Genomic DNA, 22,298 nt, shown 5'->3' with positions numbered 1-22,298 from the left:
CTTCAAGTTTGAGTTATTATTTTAAAAGCAGCATTTAAAAGGAGATCCTACCTTAGATTTTCACCTAACAACTTTAATCTTAAAATAAAATTGTTGTATATTATATCAAAAATTAAATGATTGATTATTGACAATAGTAAACTATAATTAAGCAGAATATAATAATTTTTTTGTTTAGATAAAGAGATACTTTACTTTCCATGATTTCAAGATAGAGCTTGGTTTATTCGGTGTCCAGCAGTTTACCGACCAGATAGATTCTTACACAGTACTCAGACTTTGCCTCGGGTCGGGGCCTCTTTAAGTTTTATTACGGGCGCGAAATGGTGACCATAAAAGCAGCCCTGAACCCTGGGCAAATTGACAAATGTTGGCACGCAAATTGGGGAGACGACAGGGGGGAGGGAGTGCAGCACTATGGTGGGCATTTATGGGGCACCTTTCCTTTTAATTTGCCGTGATTAATTTGCATATTTCGGCCTGCACACGGCATGCGGAAGTGGCGGCATAATTGTGGAATTATAAGCATCATAAATTAAGTTTTCTGCACCTCGGCTTAGTGAGCCGTAAATATGCGATTTTATTTGGTGTTTATCATTTCAGTTTTTATTGATTTAATGCAAATGCGAATTCAAAGTGCCGTGTAATTAGCAGCCAATAAGTCGGGAGTGATGGAGCTGTTGTCTCGGTGGAAAGACGTTTCCTGAAGCCGATGATGACTTACTGAAATCGTGGAGAGATGTGCAAATGCCATTGACAAATGATCGACGACCGGGGCGGGAAATAAAAGCGAACGACTGTTTGTTTAGTACATGATACATGAGTTTTATTTGTATTTTACTTGTATCCATCTTGTATCGATATACAATATATTTCGTAATATAATTTCACTTAAATTTTTGTATTCTTTATGCTGCTTCAATGCGGTTTTCAATTGTTTACACATTACATTTTCTCTTGGTAGTTTCTTGCCTTCTCTTGAGTTCAGTAATCGTATTACATTTAGCATTCAATTGTATTTTTTCTTTTATTTTGTTCTTTGTTTAGCAGAATTTTTGGTTTCGATTATATGTAGTAGTATGTATATAATATTCAGTAAAATGATCCCTACATTTTGTATGCTCATGTCATATTTTTCAATCTAGATGTATGTCTGTATATATATATATATTTATATATAGTTAATATCTTAAAACAGCAATTATGTTTTGCATATGTTATCTGTCGTCTGCGCAAGGTCTGCACCTCGGGAAATGAACATTCATTTCATCTTCCTTGAATTTAAAGTAAGTTCTGCGACAATAATAATTTTAATTTAATCGTTAACAACATTCCGTCATTGACACACAAACAAACATCGTCATATACATTAAATAGAATTCTGCTTTAGTTTATGGTTTTTTTTGCTTACTGTTTTGCTGAACACTAAAGCGTCGCCATCAAATGATATATTCAAATTTGGAACACAAGATGAGGACTTGGAGCTGCCATTGTACTAGCTGTATGTGTATGGGTGTATCCACTGTATCCACTTTTATGAGTCTCGATTTATTAATTTTCGATCTGCTCTTGACTTTTGCTCTTTTGCGAGAACAAAAGTTGTCTTATTTGTTATTTTTAGCTACCTTTTAACTTTATTTGCATTAGTGATGCCCGTCGCGAGTGTTTGTTTGCCATTAAGTAGTTTCATAGCCATTACACATCACTCAAACGGGCATTTGTATGTGTGTGTGTGGGTGTGGGTGTTCTCATAGGTGTGTGGGTGTGTGTGGGGCTACTACAAATTGCAATATAAGCTAATCCATGTGTGTTCTAAGTGAAAACATATTTTCAAGCGAGGTGTCAAACGAAAATCGAGGAATTCAACGGAAAATGCTTGGCATGATTAAAAGCTAACAGTTATAATTACAGATTTTTTTGCTTATTTCGTTTGTTATACTTTTACCTTTGTTTTATTACCACTAACAAGTAAGAACACATATTTAACCACAATTTGTTTTTGTTTTCCGTTCTCTGGCTTGTTTCTGTTTGTATTGTGTTTGCTTGCTGCTTAATTTATACAAATTGCCTACTTAAAAAGTCATAAATCAGAGCCTTACTGCACACCTGCTGCTTTCGAGTGTGTTATTCATAATATATAATTAAACTAAATAAACAATAGGCCATATATTGATATGTATTTGATTTTTATACATAAAAGACTATGTATTTAATTTACTAAACTTCGTCTCTGCCTTTTAACTCTAATTGTGAGAATTGTTGTAATGTCAAATGCATATCTGTGCCTGGATTTTTCAGTTTTTATCGTATTATATATTTTTATTTCATCAGATTCAGATTTAGATTCTGTTTTTGTGAGTGTGTACTTTGTATTGTATTCTATTGTATAGCAATCAACATATTTATTACATTGTACAGAGAGTTTTGTCTACCACCTAGATTTCGATTTTATTATCAGATGTCGTAGCTGATACAATTTTTAACTTGTCTTTAATACACAATAAACAAAAACATGAACTATGTTTTTTTTGCGTTTCGGTTTTATTATTCCTTTTTTATACAAAACACAAACACAATAACCGTCTAAGGATTCTGCTCATGTATTTTCTATTCCTACGATTCGTCCTTCTATGAAGTGTGTGTGTGTGTTTGTGTGGGTATGCGCGCTTGTGTGTGTGACCAGCATGCTTTCATTATTATCATAGATTAGAATATGAGTGTTTCCGTTTCCGGTTCCGTTTCGATTCGTTTATATATAAATTCTTTTACAACTGGCAGACTACTACAGCAAAAGCACACTGAGATGTGTTGGTGTGTGAAAGTGGGTGCGTGAGTGCGTGTGTGTGGTTGTCCTATCGTATAAATATATAAATATATTTTATTAAAAATGACCTGGAAGAACCGCAACGAAAGCCATAACCTGTACAAATCATACGAGTAGCGATTAGTGCACCTTCACCAAAAAAATGAGACGACGAAGTGTCCATGTCCATGTCCATGTATAAAAATTTAGATCTATAAGCATAACACTTGGAATTTGTCTTTCATTCGTTTGCTCCTTTTGCTTCTAAGGCGAAATATTATATTGTCAATTCTTTGGCTTGAGCCGAAAACCATGCAAAATGACAAAAAATATTCCTAATTTCGGGTGAGACGAAAAAAAGGTAGGAAAATGCATATAAATGGTAACAACGTAGTCGTAGAATGAGTACTTTTCACTTTTCACTTCTCTTGTATTTTGTTTTTGAAGGCAGAAGGCATAATACACGGTAAACACATGTATTCTCTTTTTGATATTCATTAACTCTATACTCTCTGTGAGTGGGCGCACAGTTAATACTGCCCAATGGTGACCTCTGACCCCCTGATCCCACCTGACCTTGGAGGCCGGCCAGGTGGGCGTGGCCGTGGCCGTGGCACGGGCAGCACTCGCTCGGGCCCACTCCTCTCTACAGAATTACAGGATTAACTATCAAGTCTAGTCTTGGAATCGGTTACTTTATGTATATATAGTACCTAGATTTAATTACTTTTTGGTTTCGGTTAAGAGGCGAACGTGGTGCAATCATAGGGATAGGGGATAGGGATTAAAGCTAGTTATCTTGGAGTTCGTCTCACACTTTTTTCGTGTCCACAGTTTTAGACAATGGCTTAGTACAAAATTTTAAAGTTATTCATCATTTGTTAATATCTCCATTTTACGCAATTTCGGTTTTTATTTTGTTTTTTCATTTCGCTTCTTGCATGGTATAAAAATATAAATGTTCCACATATACTTAAAAAATCCTTTTGTTTAAGTTATTATTTCGCATCATGCAGTGTTATTATTTGTTTCGTTATGTTAGTTTCTTGTTTGTCCCTTTAAGAAGTATTTAAAGTAATGCATAACTTAGGAATGCCTTGTGGATCTGCTGCTTCCGATGCGCTTCCCTCCTCTCGCATTTCGCTCAATTGTAGAATTACTCGTTAATCGCGGTGCAATTGTCGTATAACTATGGGGAGATTTCTAAGTGAGTGGCTTGCTATCGTTGCTTGCATTGGTGTTGAGTATCAGATGTGTAGTATCAGACATAACGATCAGATATACAGTGTCCTAAGTGCATTCGTCACCTGGCTAGAGGGTCACATAAATTTTCCTAGATGCTACAGTTGAAAGCGAACATCGCTCAGTAGGCCTCGACCACAGTTCATACCTAATACAATACAATAATCGTTTATTTATTTGGGATTCGCTTGGTTTTTTGGTTTTTGGTTTTAAGTTTTTGGTTTTAGGTTTTAGGTTTTAGGTTTTAGGATTTTTCGTTTTTGTTTATTGGTTGGTTTTAAAACTTTCAAATGTTAGCAAACAGTTAATGTTGTTGTTGTTCTTCATAAGTCTAATACTTGTTGAATCTATGTATTATCAGATAGTGTGTGGTATTATAATAATTGTTGATAAAAATAACTTAATTAATATCAGTGTGGCTTACCTTAGTAAATTTCGAAAGGTTTTCGATTTCCATAGTTAATACATATTGATATGCCTTTAATACGATTACAGAGTACGGTTACGATTACAGATTACAATTACGATTACTTATTAGCTCTCATTTAGTCTGCGACACACACTGAACTCTAGGGTTGACAATGACCTTTCATTTTCTGGATTTACGTTTTGAACAATATTTATTTATAGATATAGACATACCAAGTACATATACGTTACTCATTATACAATACGTTTTGTGTTAATCATTGATCCAATTTCGCTATGTGTATAAAATTTCTAATTACCATTATTCAGTATTAAATCATTTCATTTTTCCTCCATCCAAGCTCTCACTAAGCCAATTTGTAAAACGTTTAGTACAAATACAATAATATACTGATATGTTTTGCATTATAAATATCGTCTTCGCCCCGAACTATGCTTAAATCTCATTTTTCGACCGATTCTTTAGTACAATTTATCAATTTGCTTCGCTTTGTTCGCTTCGAAAAAATTTGTCTTGGGTAAGTGCTAGACTTGGGGCTATATTCATTATTTTTCATTTCGTCCCTCCTAATAAACCAACGCCAATTTTTGTACAATACAATTGTTGATTTTTGCGTAAATTTCCATTTGGGTTTTCTCATAAGAATCTTGTGTGGTTACAAATTTCGTGTGTGGTTGGTTTTTCCTTGGGAATTTAAATCGAAATCAAACGAACCCTCAACCTAAGCATGAAACCAATGCAATTTGGCCAAATATCGTTAGGCGACAAGGACTTTTTCGAACTGAAAGCAAAAATTGTGCCATTAAATGCGCTCAAAGATCGCTCAATAATGTGGGCGTGGCAAAAACTGTCTGTCATCTGAGCGAGTTTTCCGTTCGGTAAACGTATATCTGTAAACTTTGTTTCATTTTGGCTGCCCCCTGAAGGCATGACAAACATTTTAAGTTCTATTTGCATTAATATTTATCAAAAATTGCGCCCGCCCATTGGCTAATTTCTCTCAAATGAAGCAATTTAGCGTTGTGCTACACAAAACAATTTGGTTTGGGCCTGGCCTATGGCGCGTGGCTTGTGGCTTCTGGCTTGTGGCAACAGTGGTCTCTGCAGTCGGAAGTCCGGCTGGGTGGTGCAGGATCCTTCGAAGGACACTGGACGACCCTCTGACTGCCTGGGGCGTGCGTAGAGCTCTAAGTTCAATTTACAAATGTTCAGCAATTGCCATCGACATGCTCAAACCGATCCTACTAAGTTCCGTAAACAAATCTCCTGCTGCTCCTACACAAATGTCTCTGCGCCTACAAAAAATTTGGTTTCCTTCCGTTTGCTAATTTTATTAATATACGTGTTCTAACTTTAAGTGTGTGTTTGGTTGTGGGTGTGGGTGTGGGTGTGGCGTGGCGTGGATGTGGTGTGTGTTCCAGTGTGTGTGTGTGTGGATTCTGCCGGCAGAGGTTTTCTTTTAGAAAACCCCCTTGGTTCGCAATGCGGCGCAGATGTAGATCAGAGCAGCGATTCCCAGAAGCTGCAGTCTGGGGGATATGGAAGCACTTCCTGAACCGCCATCGCAGCCTGTTCCTATGAAAGAAGAAAGAGAAAGGAGTTTTTATTCAGGCAAAAATTTTAGAGAGTTCATTAATGATTGTCTATGAATGTGGGCGGTTGTTGAAAAGGTCAATCTTCAAGCCATCAACTTCTATCCTTCTCTACTAATTGCCATATTCTCTGATCTACTGCTCTGTCATCATATAAGTCAAAAATGATAAGGATTTATTGGGTACCTTTAAAAAAAAAAATAGAAAAGCAGGCTTTCGGGTTTTCGGTGCGAGTTTCGGTGCATTGATAACGAAAGAAAGAATTTCACGCGAACTTACCTTGGACCGCAAAAAGTCCCTCAGAACGGCCTGCTTTGCATTGTCGTATCATAATTTTTTACATTTATGCAAACATCGCCAGTTCATTCGAAAGTTGTTTGGCCACAACAAAAACCAGACAAGATACAAACTTCAAATGGCCCGGCCGGCGATCAAATTTCAACACGCCAAACCAGGCCCACAGACCCGGCAAAGTACAGGGATAACTTGCTCAACGACTTATCATTTATAATCCCCTCATGTGAAGTGCAAGTGTGCAAAATGACTGAAAATCAAGCGTGGCAATAAAACAAAGCGAAGCAAATCAATTTCGAAATCAATCTTCGGCTAGAGCTGGGCCATAAATCGCCTTTATAATATCCGAATTGTTCATATTTCTTGAGCCACGCTGTCGCGTGCATTTAATTTTTGCTAATTTGAATTTAAAAGGCTGACCAAACCATAGATTATACGCTCGGATAATGAAGAAATAAATTGGCACAGCCGCAACCAAAACCACATACAAATTAAACGCGGCGAACATTTGAAACACGTGTCGCTAAAAGCTAAAAGCTAAAGCTAAAGCTAAAAAATACAAAAACGAAACCAAACGATACGATACGAAATGAAGCGAAGCTAAAGAGAAAAGGCCATACAAATGCAAAAGATATTGTATCTACAGACGGTCTTTAATCCGTATCCCAACGCGTGCGCCTGAGTTATGACACGGCAATCATTTATTTATCGCGGCCGGTGACATTTCTCGACTTCGGCGGTGCCAGCGTGTCTGGTAAAAACAGCAGGACGACCGACGATCGACGACCGACGACCAGTTCCAGTTCCCATTGTATAAGAGACATACAAACTAGATCTTGGGTGAAATTTTAAATGGCCATTAAGGCAAATGGGAAGCATTGTTGGCAAGCGCGCGGTTGGCCATAAAGAATAAACCGCTACATATACAAATGCAAATTAATTAATTTGCCAAAAACCCGTTTCGATGGGTAGAAGGGGGATAGATCTTCGGGTGCTAAGTGTGGCAACTTTTACCGCAGGCAGATCAAAAGTAACGCTAAGTCTCGATCTGGAGCTTGTCATATACATATATCCTAAAGCCGGCAAATGATCGATTGGGCAGATATCTGCATTAGGAGGCTGCACCGCCCGCTCTCCCCAAGTCCCCAGTTCGTTTCCCCCAGCCGCATTTGCATACCCGATCGATCGGCTTTATGTAAAACCAAAATTAGCCCCTTAAACCAACACGGCTAATTAGCATAAATTAAGTTTTTATTAATTTGTGAGACAGTAATTTTCTTTTGTGCCACTCATCGACCGGTGGTGCTCTGGTGGTTGCGGTGCTAGACTTGGTGGCGCGGTGCTCTGCGATGGCAATGGCGATGGTGATCTTTCACCCAAAACCCATAAACTTGTCCACTCGCCTTAATGGCTCTGCGACTTTTACAATTTAAGTGCAAACGTATAAAGCCGCGACGCCCACCGACTCACAAGTTAAACTACATATAAAACCTAGAGACATTCGGCTTTTACGGGGCTCGTCATTGATCATTGTCAGGGCCAGGCTTATGGCACATATCCACATTTACATTTCTTTCTCGGTCAGTCGTCCGATCTGGCTCGCAGCTCATTTCCCTGATTGATGCGCACATTTTGAAAAGCTGACAGGGCCATAAATAAAAAACGTGGAAGCATAAATGAAATAAATTAAAAAGCATAACTATAAAATCTTTCACCGAAACAGTCGAGTCATAACCTCTGACTCATGAATGCCACTAAGTGAAAATGAAGAAGCCAAAAGGGCTTTAACTGTATAGCACACTACAATAAATATAATCTAAAATTGGTCAATTTTCAAATATACCATATATTTGCTTTATATAAAAAAAACATATTTATAAGGAGACATCGGATTATATGCAAACCTGTATTATTAACAATCGATTCTAAGTAAACACATATTGGAATGACATTTTATTCTCAAAAAGTCTAAAAAGTCTATGTTCAAATCGTATTTTAATGAAGACTGCACCAAAAATGATAACTAAAGCCAAATTTTTCTTATATCACACTAAATGATTTTTTAATAATAAAAAAATATTTTAAATGCAACAAAAATGTTTTCAGTAAGCTGAAAATATTGTTTTCTCTTGTCATACAAATTTGAGTAAATACATGTTATGTTCACCTATATCGGTTATATTTTTTTCAGTGCCATTTTAAGTCATCATCAATCATTCGAGCTGTAATTTTTAAGCTTAACGATTTTTTGACACTTGCTCTTTGTCCAGAGATTGACGAAAGAAAGTATTGACACTTCTATCGTTGTTATCAGCATTATACATTATCCGAGTGAGTAATCCACTTTAGAGGCAAATGTTTCGCTTGACCAGCTTGAACCCAGACTCAGAGGAGACCGAATCCCAGCTCGTCTTGAGGTGTGGTTTGGATGATGCCGACAGCCATTAGCAGACTTAATGCCACTTTTTACGATATATCGTAGCGAATACGAAATTTATGTTAATTGTATGCCAAACTTACACACAAACGAAAACGACACATCGCAACGGAAAAAAAAGAACACAGCAAGAGCAACACAATGGCAAACAAAACCTCCAACGATGACTGTACTTTCATTCACTTTTTTTCAAACACTTTTTTATAGTTCTGTCATCACTCACCTGCCCAACTCCTGACTTTCGGCAAGTAATCGTTCCAGAAAGAGCACCTGGCCGCCAACGGACCTCTGGCCAACTTCTCGATCTTATCGTCCGTGCTGAAAATGTAGTAGACGGGATCCTCCTTCGAGAAGTTCGGCCACTCCTCGCCATCCTGAGCGGGATTTCTGGAAGTGGTAAAGGCAGTGGATGAAGCTTTCGTTATGGCAAATCTGTGAGAAACTCGGCTAGGGCCAACAAAAAAGCTCGAGGTGAAAAGCTCGGCCCACAAAACTCACCCTGTCTTGGCGAACTCGATGACCGCACTCAGCATACGCTTGCCCAGCTCACGCTCCACAGGTCGATACTGCAGGGAGTTGTTCAGCGGCTGGCCAAAGAAGTACTCAATCTCATCGCCGTGCAGCACGCCCATCCATTCGCCCCACAACGAGGTGCTCGTGCGCTGCAAAAACCAAAAAAAAAAAAAAAAGCCAAGGAAAGGCCGTTGAAAAACGAGAAGAGTGCCGCGACGCTGTCGTAAACTCAGCCAGAAATTATGCAGATAAACATGTACCCTTTTTATTTATTTATTTGATTTTGCTCGCTGGCTCGCTGGCTGGCTGACTGGCGCTCGCTGTAAATTGTAAATATTGTCGCAGCATGCCGCGCACTGGAGCGGCAAAGAAAAAACGAATGAATAAATAAGTAAACGCCTGGTCGACTGCCAGTTCAGAGTTCAGCATTCAGCATACAGCATACAGCTTTCGGCCCGAAACTCTGTCGCCCTTGACAGGCAGCGGCATTAAATGCTCTCGCGTGGCGCCGTTTACACGTATCTCACAGCAGCATGCACTGCAACTGCATCTGGGGACGCGCAATTGCAGGACAGGCTGTTACAATTGGTACGTGCATGCGCGACCACACTGCGTATACGTCACGTCATGCGATGGACCAAGTCCGCCATGAGGATAAGTTGAAAAGCATGATAGCCAAAGGTGCAGGTATTTTTTAAATTTAAGCTTTAGTTCGACATTTTCTTTTGCAGTCAATGAAACTGGTTAAAAGGTAAATTAACTAGTAATGCAGACCCTGTAATGCTTAAATGTTAAAAATCCCTTTGTTGGCATCTGATGATTTCCATCCGAAATGCTAGTTAGACAATAACCTTATTAAATTCAATTTAAAAATTTTCAAATCTTTCCAATCTTTGGGCTCTTTATTGACATTATATTAAAGTTGTCATATTTCTGACAATAAAACGATCTAGTCTTTTCTTTAACTGAGAACATAAGTAGTTGAAACAGAAACTTAGACTTGTTCATACTCAAAGCATACTTTCTGGCTTTTATTAACGTTACTAGTGGGCCGCACTCTTTGTTGCCATCTGATGATTAACATTCCCTGGCAGAGCCAGCCACTCCATCCGAAATGCTAATTAGACAATCCCCTTGTAAAATGCAATCTCATGCAATGCGAAAAACCAAAGCCCGCCAAAGCATTGGCGATCCTGCCGACCATTAGGCCTGGCCAGGAGCTGAAAGCTGAGGGCTAACCACTTAACCATTCAACTTGAGGTGGCCGCAGTCGGGCTCTGCTTGAGCTGCACCTTGACAGGCTGGCAGGCAAGTGCCAGGTCGCATAATGAATAGTGTCCGGGATATGCCAAGGATAATGCTGCTAATGCGGGCTTCTGTTCCTCGGCTCCTTCTGCTCCTGCCAAGTCGTTGGAAATTTATGCGACTTGGCCGTTGGCTGTCAGGACACACGTCCCCTATACGAGTCCATGTACACTCACATAACATAAAAGTCTTGCCGTCCAGTCCTTACGCCTTTTCGTGCAAATAATGAAAAATTGTACGCAGCCGGAGCTGGGAACCAAAACTTTTTGATTTAAGCGCAAAATTGCAAACATAGCAGAGAAACTTGGACGCGGAGGTCATAATGAGAAACGGCATGGTCGAGTCGAGAGGAGTAGTGGTGTAGTGGTGTAGTTGGCTTCTGCTACAGTAGAGTAGAGTACACTGGAGTGCGGCCAAAGCGGAAATTGCGATGGAGGGGAGGGGAGCAGTTGAGCAGGAGGAGCAGTTGAGAAGGAAAACTTATTTAAGTGCCAGGCACGTTGCACGCTGCAGTAGTCAACGGCGAAAGGCGAATGGCGAATGGAGAAATGAAACAGAAACAAGACCCGGAAAAGGGGAGGGCGGGAAAGCGGTGGAAAATGGGGGAAAATGGAGGAAAGCTGGTCAGTCAAACATGTGGCCAGTGGCCATTGGGGCACGGCCCCGCCCCCTTGGTCAACGGCCAAGCAGATAGACAATCTGGCAGGCACTTTAGCAGCTGGCGACCCCATTCGCCATGCTTCGTCGCCCCATCGCGGCCCCGTTTATGGGCAAAGTGAGTTACGAGTTCTGCTGCTGCAACTTGACGGCTGTAATTAAAACTAATTTCATTTGCTTTCATTTCCATTTCGGGGTCGCCAGGCAGCCAGAGTGCCAGCGCCTCTGCTGGGCTATTGGATTATTAACGGGCGATTTGCTATAAACAATGCAGTCCAACTGGCGCCCTGCACGCACTCAGTTTGCATATTGTGCAATCACCTGGAAGGAGCGACGACTCGGCGGGATAACAGTTTAATTATCGGTGCAAACTGTCGCAAGCATTGAGCATATATCAAAAGTGAAGAGCATATTGTGCACCATACTGTGCAGTTTTTTGTAAGCTATTTAAAAGAACTAACGACGCTGTGCATTTTGGTTTCACGCTGCGTATGCGTAATATTGATCTACCTACTGCTGTGATTTTTTCAGCCAAATTACCACTTATCATCGGTCAATATCGACTACAATTCGTAGCTATTAGTATATGTGTGTTCAAGGAATCGAAGCCGGCGAACGAAAATCAATATATTATACAAAGGCCACACTGCGTATACGCATTGTAGCTACGTATTTGTTAATCATTAGGCCGATCCAATTGGGCCTGCAACCAGGCGATATCAATCGTCGACAGCAGGCACCGCAGCCAAAGTCGTTTAAACAAATAACTGACTGAAATTATGCCCCACACGTGCAGGGCATGCGGGCCGTGACCTCGTAAATTGAAGTTTCATTAGTCGACTTGGCTTCCCTGCTCCGGCCCCTTCTTTCAGGTCGTGATCCAGTAACGATTGCCGGTCCTGTTCCCGCACAGCAAAGTAGTTGTGTAGTTGTTGTGTCTGCCCGCAGAAAACCTTCTTGTGCGAGTGCGAGTGCGTATAGTTTAATTGGCGCCCAACGTGGGGCTTTTGTGTGTGCCAGTATGTGTCTGTATGAGGGCTCTTCACTCGCTGGTGGGCGTGTGTTGCGTGAAACTTTTGGTTACCATAATTATGGCGGCCAAGGTTGCCTTCCCTGCCAGCTAAACAACAGCAAGAACAACTGCGACAACGACAACGACAACTACCACGACAACAGCGACCCTTGCCCCCGATAGATGTGACATTATGAAGTCCAATTAAATGGATTGCACGCATTCAGACTGGCTCTCGTCAACAAATTGCTTGATTAATTGAAAAATACACACGGACTGGTTGGACACGCCAAGCAAAATTGCACATGGCAAGGGACTTCATCCGCTGACAGTGATTTTTCAATCATCACAATCATAACAAATACAGTAATTACGCGGAAAATACACAAGTGGCCTGAGTCAAGACTGATCGCAGAAGGTTGACAAACTAATTGGCTAATGAAATCGTTACTTTAGGCACTTACTCATCGCCGGTAAAGGATACTAAACATTGAGTTTAAACAAAAAACTCATGAAATAAACAATAAAGCCTTAACAAATTGAAAACATAAAACCTTAGTTATTTTAAAGGATCAAGGAGAACGATACCATTTGGTAAGTCTAAACATTTGTTGTCAATTTCCATCTCAACCTTAACATTCACAGATGCATGTTCATAAACTTTTCATTACCCGAATAATTATAGACTACGAAATAACACTGGCTTGTCTCCATGTTCGCGCTATTCTTGACTAAAAGCAATCAAATGTCTGCTCCTGACCTCATTCTGGTAAAAAAAAAAAAACGTTCACTTTCTGTGCTTCAGATTAGCCGCAAGCTCTGCCTTCAGGCGTCTCAACCCCTCATCCCCGGCGCCACTCATCAGACTTTGGAAACGCCCCGCCATCATTCAGACATTAATAATTAAAGTTCACACAGTCGCGTTGACATTTGACGCAGACGTAGCTGCTTGTGCTTGAGATGCAGCCACAGTTCAGTACATTTAGAGAAATACTCCTTCTTGAATGTTTCATATTGAAAAATATTCTTTTGTCATATAAAACTATAGCGTTCTCATATTATTTAAGTTGTTATAATGATCAACAAGCACAAGTAGTGTTCCTTAATACCAATTTCTTTACAATAGAAAACAATAAAAATTAAAAGCATTAGACTTCGATTTATAAAAAAACATAGTTTCATAGGAAGTTCAAACTGAATGGGTCGCATGTTATACACTATAATACTCTTTTCTAAACCTAAAGCTTTTAAGATGTCGTACTTAATGTTCATGTTGTTTACGACTTTAAAGTATTATTAAACCGTAAAAAAGTGCATTGATAGTGTACAAAAAATGTTTTCATTTAATAAAGTTTTTTTTAGGAAAGTTTGAGAATCAACTTTGCCAGTGTCGAATACCTGCGACAGTTATCCACTTTGGGGCAGAGCTGGATTGTGCCTGCCATTAGCCTTGTGTGCAATTTTAATGACACGCAAATTGCAGTTGCCTGCGTTGCAGTGGCTTCAGCGTGGATTTTTGCGCCGTTGCGCCACTTGCGCCCCATTTGACCGCATTACGATTGGACGCACGCGCTTCAACGCCATCTTACGTGTCAGAGCCTGAGAAATATTTAATGGCCGCCAACCAGCGCAGTCCTTTCGCGAACGGCTACAGTGGACACCCCCGCTGTGGTACTCACGTGTGTGAAGTAGTAGTAGTGCACGGAGGCGCCTCGCTCCGCCAGAGCCTGGGCATAATCGTTGGTGGGGCAGGTGAAGAAGTGATCGCCCACGGCGCGTCCGATTTGCTGCTGGTTCTGATAGCCAGGATTACCCTCCCAGCTGGTGTACTGAAAAAGAAGAGATGCGGATGTTAAAAAAAACTCCCTGAAATCTGATTAATTTAAAAATGGTATTTGTATTCATCAAGAAGTCTATAAACTCAAAAATCTTCTAGGAACAATAACTGACTTGAAAACTGATAAATTGTAAGTTTTTAAATTAAGCACAGACCACACAGCCAGAAAAAAACGTCATAGTAAAATATAACATAAAAATACCTCAAAGTAAAATTGTTTTTCAAAATACAAACTTACTTAAAATAAACTAACAACATGATGTTAACATAACATAATAATAACATTATTATTAACATACTTAATTGGTTTATCCAATAGAAAAATTTTAGATTTCTATTTTTTTTAATTTAAAACTACATTTTTTTAAAAATAATTTAAACACAACACCCATTGGTGCTAAGACAGTACCGAAAAAATGTAATTCAAAGTGAAAATAATTGAAATTATCATGACTTTTCTCTAGGTACATGACCCGAATAAAGAAACGAAACGCGGTGATTGCTCTAAAAGTTAAAACATATAAAATAAGTGAAAGTGTTGACTTAAATTAGGTTGAAAACTTCACAAGAATGCAGTCCCCAATCAATCATAAAATGAAGTTATCAGCCAGTTTAGCCAATTTCCGTTCGCCTAGTTACGGGGGTTTTGGTTCGTTGAAAATCTGCTGGACCAGCTAATGCCCGGATTCTGTCATGGCTCAACTGTCAAATGCATATCCACTGCTGACGCAGAATGCCGCAAAATGAAATTTCCCGGCGACAGAACAGAGTAAATGAATAAAGCCACTAAATGCAATTCAATCAGCCAGCCGTCGCCGTTGACGTCGCATTTAATGTGTTTAGAACATGCAGCGAATCTGCTGACGACACGGAGTAGTTGCACGTTTCACTAACTTACTTTAAAGGATTCAGACGATGCACTTGTAAAAATTATTACAATTTTGAAATTAATTTTTTTAGCTAAATATATTCATAACAGAAAGAAAAAACTTTCAAGATCAAAACAAACTTTAAAATCTAACTAAGCTAGACATCTTAATGGATAAAAATGTAGTTCAAATAAGTATGGAATTTGTTGTCAGTGTATCTGTCAAATGCATTCGCAGATGCACCACATATCGTTTTTGTCCGATCAATGCAAATGCGTAGTGGAAAGTTACCTGGAAAATGATAGCCTCGCGTTCCGCCTGCGTTGCCTTGCCAAAAATGTTGTTCATAATTTCCAGATATTTGTCCCGTGGCAGCGCCGTGGCATCGTCCTTATCGAAGTAATCGATGAAATCGTACAGCAAGAAGTAAGTGCCTGCAAAATAGGGAGGGGAAAATGCTTTAACCCGTGCGAGGCGAGGTCATGTCATAACAATTGCTGGGTGAGCGGAGACGCGAAGTGGGATGTTGGCCAATCTGGGAAAACAATTACCACTACAGGCTGCGCTTCAAGATGCCGACTCACAATGGAGGGGCCGTGCCAAGGACACCGTGCTCAGGATTAACCCCAAGTCCTTAGTTCCAGCAGCAACATCAACACCAACAGCAACAGCAGTCGCAGCAGCAACAATACCAAAACCAACAGCGGCAAAAGCAATCATAACAGTTTCAGAAGCCGAGGAGAAGTAAGTGAAAGAGTGCACAATAGAATAAAGCAAAAACTTGTGCCTGAAACAAGTCGGCACTATACACTAACGCCGACCATAAAATACCTGGCTTTATTGGACGCAGATGAAGAATTTAAAGTTATTATTCACGAACAGCATTCAATTTATTGTTAATCTTTAAGTACGAAACCTAAATAAATTGTTTAAATCAACTTACAGTATTAGAAAAAGGTTAAAATTCGGCACGCTGAGATAAAAATGCCTGTGTAGGCAAAATATGAGAACATTTTAAAAGTGTATTTATTTGGTCGAATGCTTATTAATTTTTCGTCACAAAAGTTGCGATCGTAACGACTTTTTTACCTCGTTAAGAGGTATTATTGTTTGATAATATCTTAAGCTTAAGATCTCAAAGGCTTAGAGAATATATTGCTATACTATATATTGTAGTATAGGCCTCACAATAAACAATAAACCCTTGTACTCTAATAACACAGGGTACAAAAGGCATGACGACAGAACAAAGCGGCTCGTCGTTGCCTTTTATTAACTTAATTTTTATGGCACTTGTTGTTGGCCCAGTTGTTGTTCTCGGGCTTTTGTCTTTGTCGCACACTTCAAATACGGGCCACACTAACGAACCATAATTGCTGCCTATGAGCGACGACAGCAGCAACACGACCACAACAGCAACAACATAGCAGCAACACCAGCAACACGAGCAACACCAACACTTACAGCAGCAACATCAGGACATACAGTCGAGTATCTGTGTTTGTGTTGGCCGAAGGCACGTGCAACCCATTCCCAATTTATCTTGCAGGCCCACTGTGTTTATGTTTGCTTCGATTCCATTAAGGTCAAGACCTTATGCAAAGCCAGGCACGAGGTGCTTTGACTTGAATTGCAAACAATCTTGAAAGAGCTGCCTGAAACTGTCGCTTACCAAAGTCGATAAGTATTTGCCGGGAAAAAAGGGGAGAGTCAAGAAACATATTTACATTGAGGCTTGGATCGTTTGGTCCTAACAATGCCATTTAACACTCTATGGAACTTAGAGGTCAACCAAACCAAGCTTTGCTATAGTTGTAAATGCAAAGTTAAACTTCTGTCAACTTATTCTTCAAGACTTTCTTAATATGGAAACAACAATTTCCACATTACAATGAGCACAGCAATGGCAACGCATTGGACTTTTGTAGGTTTAAGGTTTTGTAGAGTCATACAACTATGTTAATATTTTCTACTATATGCCGAAACGACCTTGCGCTTTTCAACTATTACTGGATGTCGGGCATACGATTTTAATTAAATTGCCAACAACACACTCACTCTGTGGCCACAAATTTCTCTGGTTTTTTGCGGGAAATCTCACTCCCTCACATACACACAAGCGAAATGTAAATACGGTTTTAATGAGTGTATAATTGAGTTAGCAGCAGCAACAACAACGCCCGGCTGGAGGCGGAATTCAGGACTCAGACCAACAACGATGGAGCCAGCGATAAGTTGGCCGTCTCGGAACGCGAAGCAATTAACGAGTAAACAAGCTGTCTTACACACACACAGGCAAAGGAGGCACAACCACACACACACACACACACACCCGGGTACACATACATAGTCAGAACGAGAAGCATGCAATCGCAAGTCAGAAGAAGGAACTGCCACCAAAAATGAATTATTTAAGCACCGAAAAGTTGGCGCCTTGACTTCATTGCATACTTTTCGGCTGCACTTCAAAGATTCTCCGCCCACAGAAAATTCTTAAAACAACATTCAATTTATATTTGAGTGAATAAGTATTAGGGTTATAGGCTCTCTAGCCATCTGTTAACAGTCTTTTGACTATAGCATTGTATATATTGTTTTATAGAAGATTTTGTAACTTTTACTAGTAAATACATATTTCAATAGAAAAAATAAATAACTAAATAAAACTTAGGTATACAAGTAAAACTCTTAAATGGTAATAACTTGCTGTTGTTTTTGTTATGTTTTAAAAAAAGATGACTTTAAACAAAGCTTGGCTTTTGAAGAAAGTCTCTGTTTTGCATTATATATTTAAAAGTCCCAAAACAGCAGGGCATTTTAACTAGCCAAATGGTTTATTGAGGACAACACGTAAAAATGCAAATAAATACATATAGATATATTTATATAATATATTGTTGGTATATAGAATGTGAAGGGAGAAAGGACGACTGAATTGTCAAAAACAAACAACAAACAGAAAAGGATGCTTTTATGTGAGCGGCTCATCGTAAGGTATTTGAATTTGTATTCGTATTGTTGCAAATGCTAGATGACCTTGAACTCACAAACACAAACACAGGCATACACATACAAACGCACACACGCTCAGCTGAGTAACGGTACTTTTGTACCCACGGAAAATGGTGGCAGTTGCCTGGCGGCCATGCACGCACACCTTTTTGGCCAAGAGAAAATAGAAAAGAGAACGGTGAACGGTGAACGGTAAACGGAGAACGGAGAGCGCGCTGAAGAGAGTCAAGAGCTGAGAGAAAGCGGAAAGCAGCAGCTGTGAGCAATGAGTGAAAGTGAGCAGAGAAGCACACGTGTCTGCTGGCTTATTCTGCTCCTGGCAAGACAGCCGCAACAACAGCAACAGCAACAGCAACTAGCAATGCCAGCAACAGCAACATTTATCGCCCAACAGCAACAAGAAAATCGAAAGGGAAGAAAGGACAGCCAGAGCCAAAGCACGAACTGGCACAAAAGCCCCGAGAATCTTCTTCAATCTGTTATACGAAAAACACAACCCACGAAAAGGACCACCCACCCAAAACACCCAGCGACATCCTGTGGCGGCGGCTCGCGAAATAATAAGAAAAGGAAAACGCAAACGGAAAATTTGTTACAAGTGCGCCACTTACACGGCCTGGCACGGAAAAGCTGGCAAACACAATGCACACAAAGAGTTACGCACCAGATTAAGAAGAACAACAGCCAGTGTAAGACATAAACTATGAGGGGTAAATAATGAAGGAATCAACAGCAACATTTGGCAGAACGAAAAGTTACCAGAGACCTCAAATAAGAATTGTCTAATGCGATTTTCAACTATTGTATTAATTGGGCAGTTTGGAAACCAGTCATATGTTTATTTTTTGGCAATTAACAATTTTATCACTTTAAATCGAGAATAAAATAAGTTTTAGTACCAAAAAAGAATGGTAAGATATAAATTTATTTAATAGCATCTAAATAGTTCTCCAACTACGTTTAGGGCATTAATTAAATACAAAATAAGTTTAAGCCCTATTTTTTTTCATCTTAATTAATTTTTATGTAACAAAGTTGGTTAATTTAGAACAATGTTACATCCAAATATTTTAATGTTTAATTTTACTATGGGGTTGTTCTCTGGGTGTACTTAAAAAAATATCGAACAAAGCATATGCAGTTCTCAAAAAACTAAAAAAAAATATTATAGAACTAATAGCTTTTTATTTGTAATGCAATTACGAAATCAAGGCACAACAATATCAAAAGTATCATAATTTGGCAATTATTCTCTGAATAAAAACAGACAATATATGTATACCTACTGAAAGATTGATTATATTCAATCTACACTCTTAAACCAGTATGAGTTATAATTAATGTTGATTCTTTTGAATGCACACATTTATTTTGTTGCTTTTGCCTAATAAAATAAAGTTCAATGAAATCTAGCTTCGTCTATAAAATTAATTGAAACCAATCATGTTGAAATTTATGAGAAGTTTTTATAGTGATTTATAGTCGCTGTCTGTAATAGGTAAAATATTTTTCCTTGCTGGCCTGGGTAATAAAAAATAATTACAGCCTAACTTTAACTCAACTTTGAGCGGTAATAGTTTGTAGCCCCCTGTTTAATAAAGGCCGCCCCTCTCCTGCCACCAACCCCCTCTTGCCATTTGCTATTGCTGCGGCACGTGTGGCACTCACGCGTCCCGTTCCGCCCATCAAGTTGAGGGCTCGCTTTTTGCTTTCGCTTTTCCACCCACCGCCACCCGCTGTCACCTGAGCGAAATATATTTAAATAATTTATGATGCCGTCCCGCACAGCTGAGCGCCATATCTGAGTGCGTGTGTGTCTGTGTGTGTGTGTGTGTGTGTGCGTGTGTGTGTGTGAGTGTGGGTACGGAAGTTTTCCTTTTTTTCCCGGGGTCACCGCAATTTGCGTGGGCGAGTCTGGCAAGTTTCAGCGGCTTTTTGTGTTTTTTTCTGTATTTTGACTCCGGCAATTCCGGTGCGTTGACACATGCCACACACTCCGATTTTTAAGCTACCACTTTATGTGTGCAGTTGGGAAAAAAGCAAAGATAACAAGGCAAAGTCCTAAAGAAGACTTTTTCAACTTAACAAAGAACTGATTGACATATTTTACCATCTTTTAAGCCTTTAAACTTTTATTGTTTAAACGAACATAAATGCGTCCATTTAGTCGATGAATAAATATTACTATTTCGTTTAAAAATTAAAAATGTTTGTTATTATCTCAACTGACATTCCACTTACACTTGCCGCATTTGAAATTTAAAGTTCACGAAACTCTTAATTTGTGTGTGCAGCCAAGAGGGGAACAAAAACCAGAACACAAAAGCCAAAGCCGGAAAAGCCAACAATACAGGACATTAGACAAAGTGCAGTTTGCGACAGCCCAACCAGAACTAAGTCGAGCACAATGTAACCCACAGAACCACTACCAGCCCCCAAAACCCAAGACCAACTAAACCCCTCGATTCGCCGCTCAGTGTCATGCAATAAACCATAAAAATTAAGCACTCGAGCCAACCGAAAGTACCGAATGCATTACGAGTGCTCGAAATGGGCAGAGGACAGGACATTTTTGAAAAGCAGCCAGGCTAGGCCACCTCACCACCACCAGTACTACCACCACCACCCATGAAACGACAAGAATAAAATGCATTTTGTCTGCCAGCGAGTCAACAACAAAAAGTGTATATAAATACATGTATAGTTGCAGAAAAGTAATAAAATCTCAAATGGATGTAGAGCTCCGAGCTGCAGCGTAAAAGTTTTTAGGGCGCGGAGGCAGGAAGCTGGGCTAAAAAGCTTGGCAAACAACATTGGCAATGGGTAGTACTTTGTTTTGGATAAAGTCTAGCACTGACGTCAGCCGCAGAGGATGAAGAGGATGACGAGGATACAACAATGGAGGCAAGGACGACCCAGAAAAAGGATGCTCGCGATGAAGTCACCGGCGGGAGGAAATTTCTGCGGCTCCTTAGGCCCAGCACACTCACCCTCGTCCCTGACATTTCCCATCAGGATGTCGTAGTCCTTCAGATCCGCCGTCTTCATTAGCGTCATGGGATCGGCCGGCAGGAAGGCTCCATCGATGGTGGGCGCCGAGGGGAAGCTGAGGATGCCCGAGTAGGAGTTCCACTGCTGCACCGATATGGTCTTGGCGTCCACCGACCGCATGCAGCTCATCACGTGAGCGGGATTGGTCTGGAATCGGGAGAATCGTTAATCACTCAAGTTCTGTTAATTAAATCCTTGAGTTATTTAAGCTTTAAAACTAATCTTGCAAAATTGTGTAACCTTTAATAACTTTACCTTAAAATAACATGTTTTTAAGACATTTTGTTTTTTTGGGAGTACTTTTGTATTATAAAAACTTCTTTCCCAAGTAAATTCTAAAATGCCATTTAAAATATTCTATGGGTTATATATAGCTATTGTTATTCGTTTTATTATATTTCCTTTATTTTATTTTTTATTTTGCCTTTAAATGCAACGAAAACTTCTAAAGTTCTAGGTGCAAAACAGTATCAAAAGTCTCTTTAAAGTAAAGCAGCTTAAATGCATATTTTTACTAATTCTTTTTAAAATGTTGTGCACTACTTTTTTTTAATATATATATATATTTAATTTATTACATTTCCAGCACCCTACTAACCTTCAGCATGGAGGCGTTGCAGTTGCAGTCGTTGATCAGCGCCTTGCCGATCTCCACGGCCTTTTCGGAGGTCATGTGGCTCCAGGGGGCGTTCATGGTGCCCGACTGCATCATGCCCCGCTTGACCAGGCCTCTGGTCACCGGCGACATGAGCTGGGCGTTCACCGAACTGGACCCCGCCGACTCCCCGAATAGGGTCATCCACTCTGGATTTCCGCCAAAGGCATGGGCGTTGTCCTTCAGCCAGCGAATGGCCAGAGCCTGGTCCCACAGGCCCACATTTCCGGGCGCCTCCTCCGCGAAATCCGATGGCATCTCCGGCGCCAAGTGCAGGAACCCAAAGGCACCGACGCGATATTGGAAGGAGGCCACTATCACATTGCCCACGGCGGCCATGATGTCTGCATTGTAAATGTCCAAGGTGGCCGATCCGGTCATGAATCCGCCGCCGTAAATCCAGATCAGAATGGGCAGGCCATTGGTAGTGTTCTGCGGATTGCCGTTGTGGATCAGGTGGTCCGTGTCCGCCTGTTTGCCATTGGCGTGCTATGGAAATAAATATGAAAAGTTACTAAGCCTTCAGTTATTTAAAAACTATTTATGATTTTAATTAATTTTATTTATTTTAATTTTAAAGTATTGGGTT

The 22,298-nt window shown here is 40.0% G+C and overlaps 1 protein-coding gene across 3 annotated transcripts in view; it reads right to left on the bottom strand.

The window, feature by feature from the left end:
- Nucleotides 1-4,646: 4,646 nt before the first annotated feature.
- LOC108134785 (acetylcholinesterase) overlaps nt 4,647-22,298 on the bottom strand; it is a 33,780-nt gene continuing 16,128 nt past the window's right edge. For 2 of the 3 annotated variants that reach the window (XM_041709153.1, XM_017255237.2), the window contains exons 5-11: nt 21,653-22,198; nt 20,994-21,201; nt 15,283-15,425; nt 13,965-14,114; nt 9,297-9,460; nt 9,022-9,185; nt 4,647-6,050 (exon numbers count right to left, since the gene is read on the bottom strand). In XM_041709153.1, coding sequence (XP_041565087.1) covers nt 5,935-6,050; nt 9,022-9,185; nt 9,297-9,460; nt 13,965-14,114; nt 15,283-15,425; nt 20,994-21,201; nt 21,653-22,198 — 1,491 coding nt within the window. In that variant the 3' untranslated portion in view covers nt 4,647-5,934. The remainder of the gene's footprint in view (nt 6,051-9,021; nt 9,186-9,296; nt 9,461-13,964; nt 14,115-15,282; nt 15,426-20,993; nt 21,202-21,652; nt 22,199-22,298) is intronic. The other variant, XM_041709154.1, reaches the window with a different exon arrangement.

Source organism: Drosophila elegans, unplaced genomic scaffold (assembly GCF_018152505.1).
Source record: "Drosophila elegans isolate 14027-0461.03 unplaced genomic scaffold, ASM1815250v1 contig_476, whole genome shotgun sequence".
NCBI classification, from domain to species: Eukaryota; Metazoa; Arthropoda; class Insecta; order Diptera; family Drosophilidae; genus Drosophila; species Drosophila elegans.
This window is presented reverse-complemented; position numbering and strand designations above follow the sequence as displayed.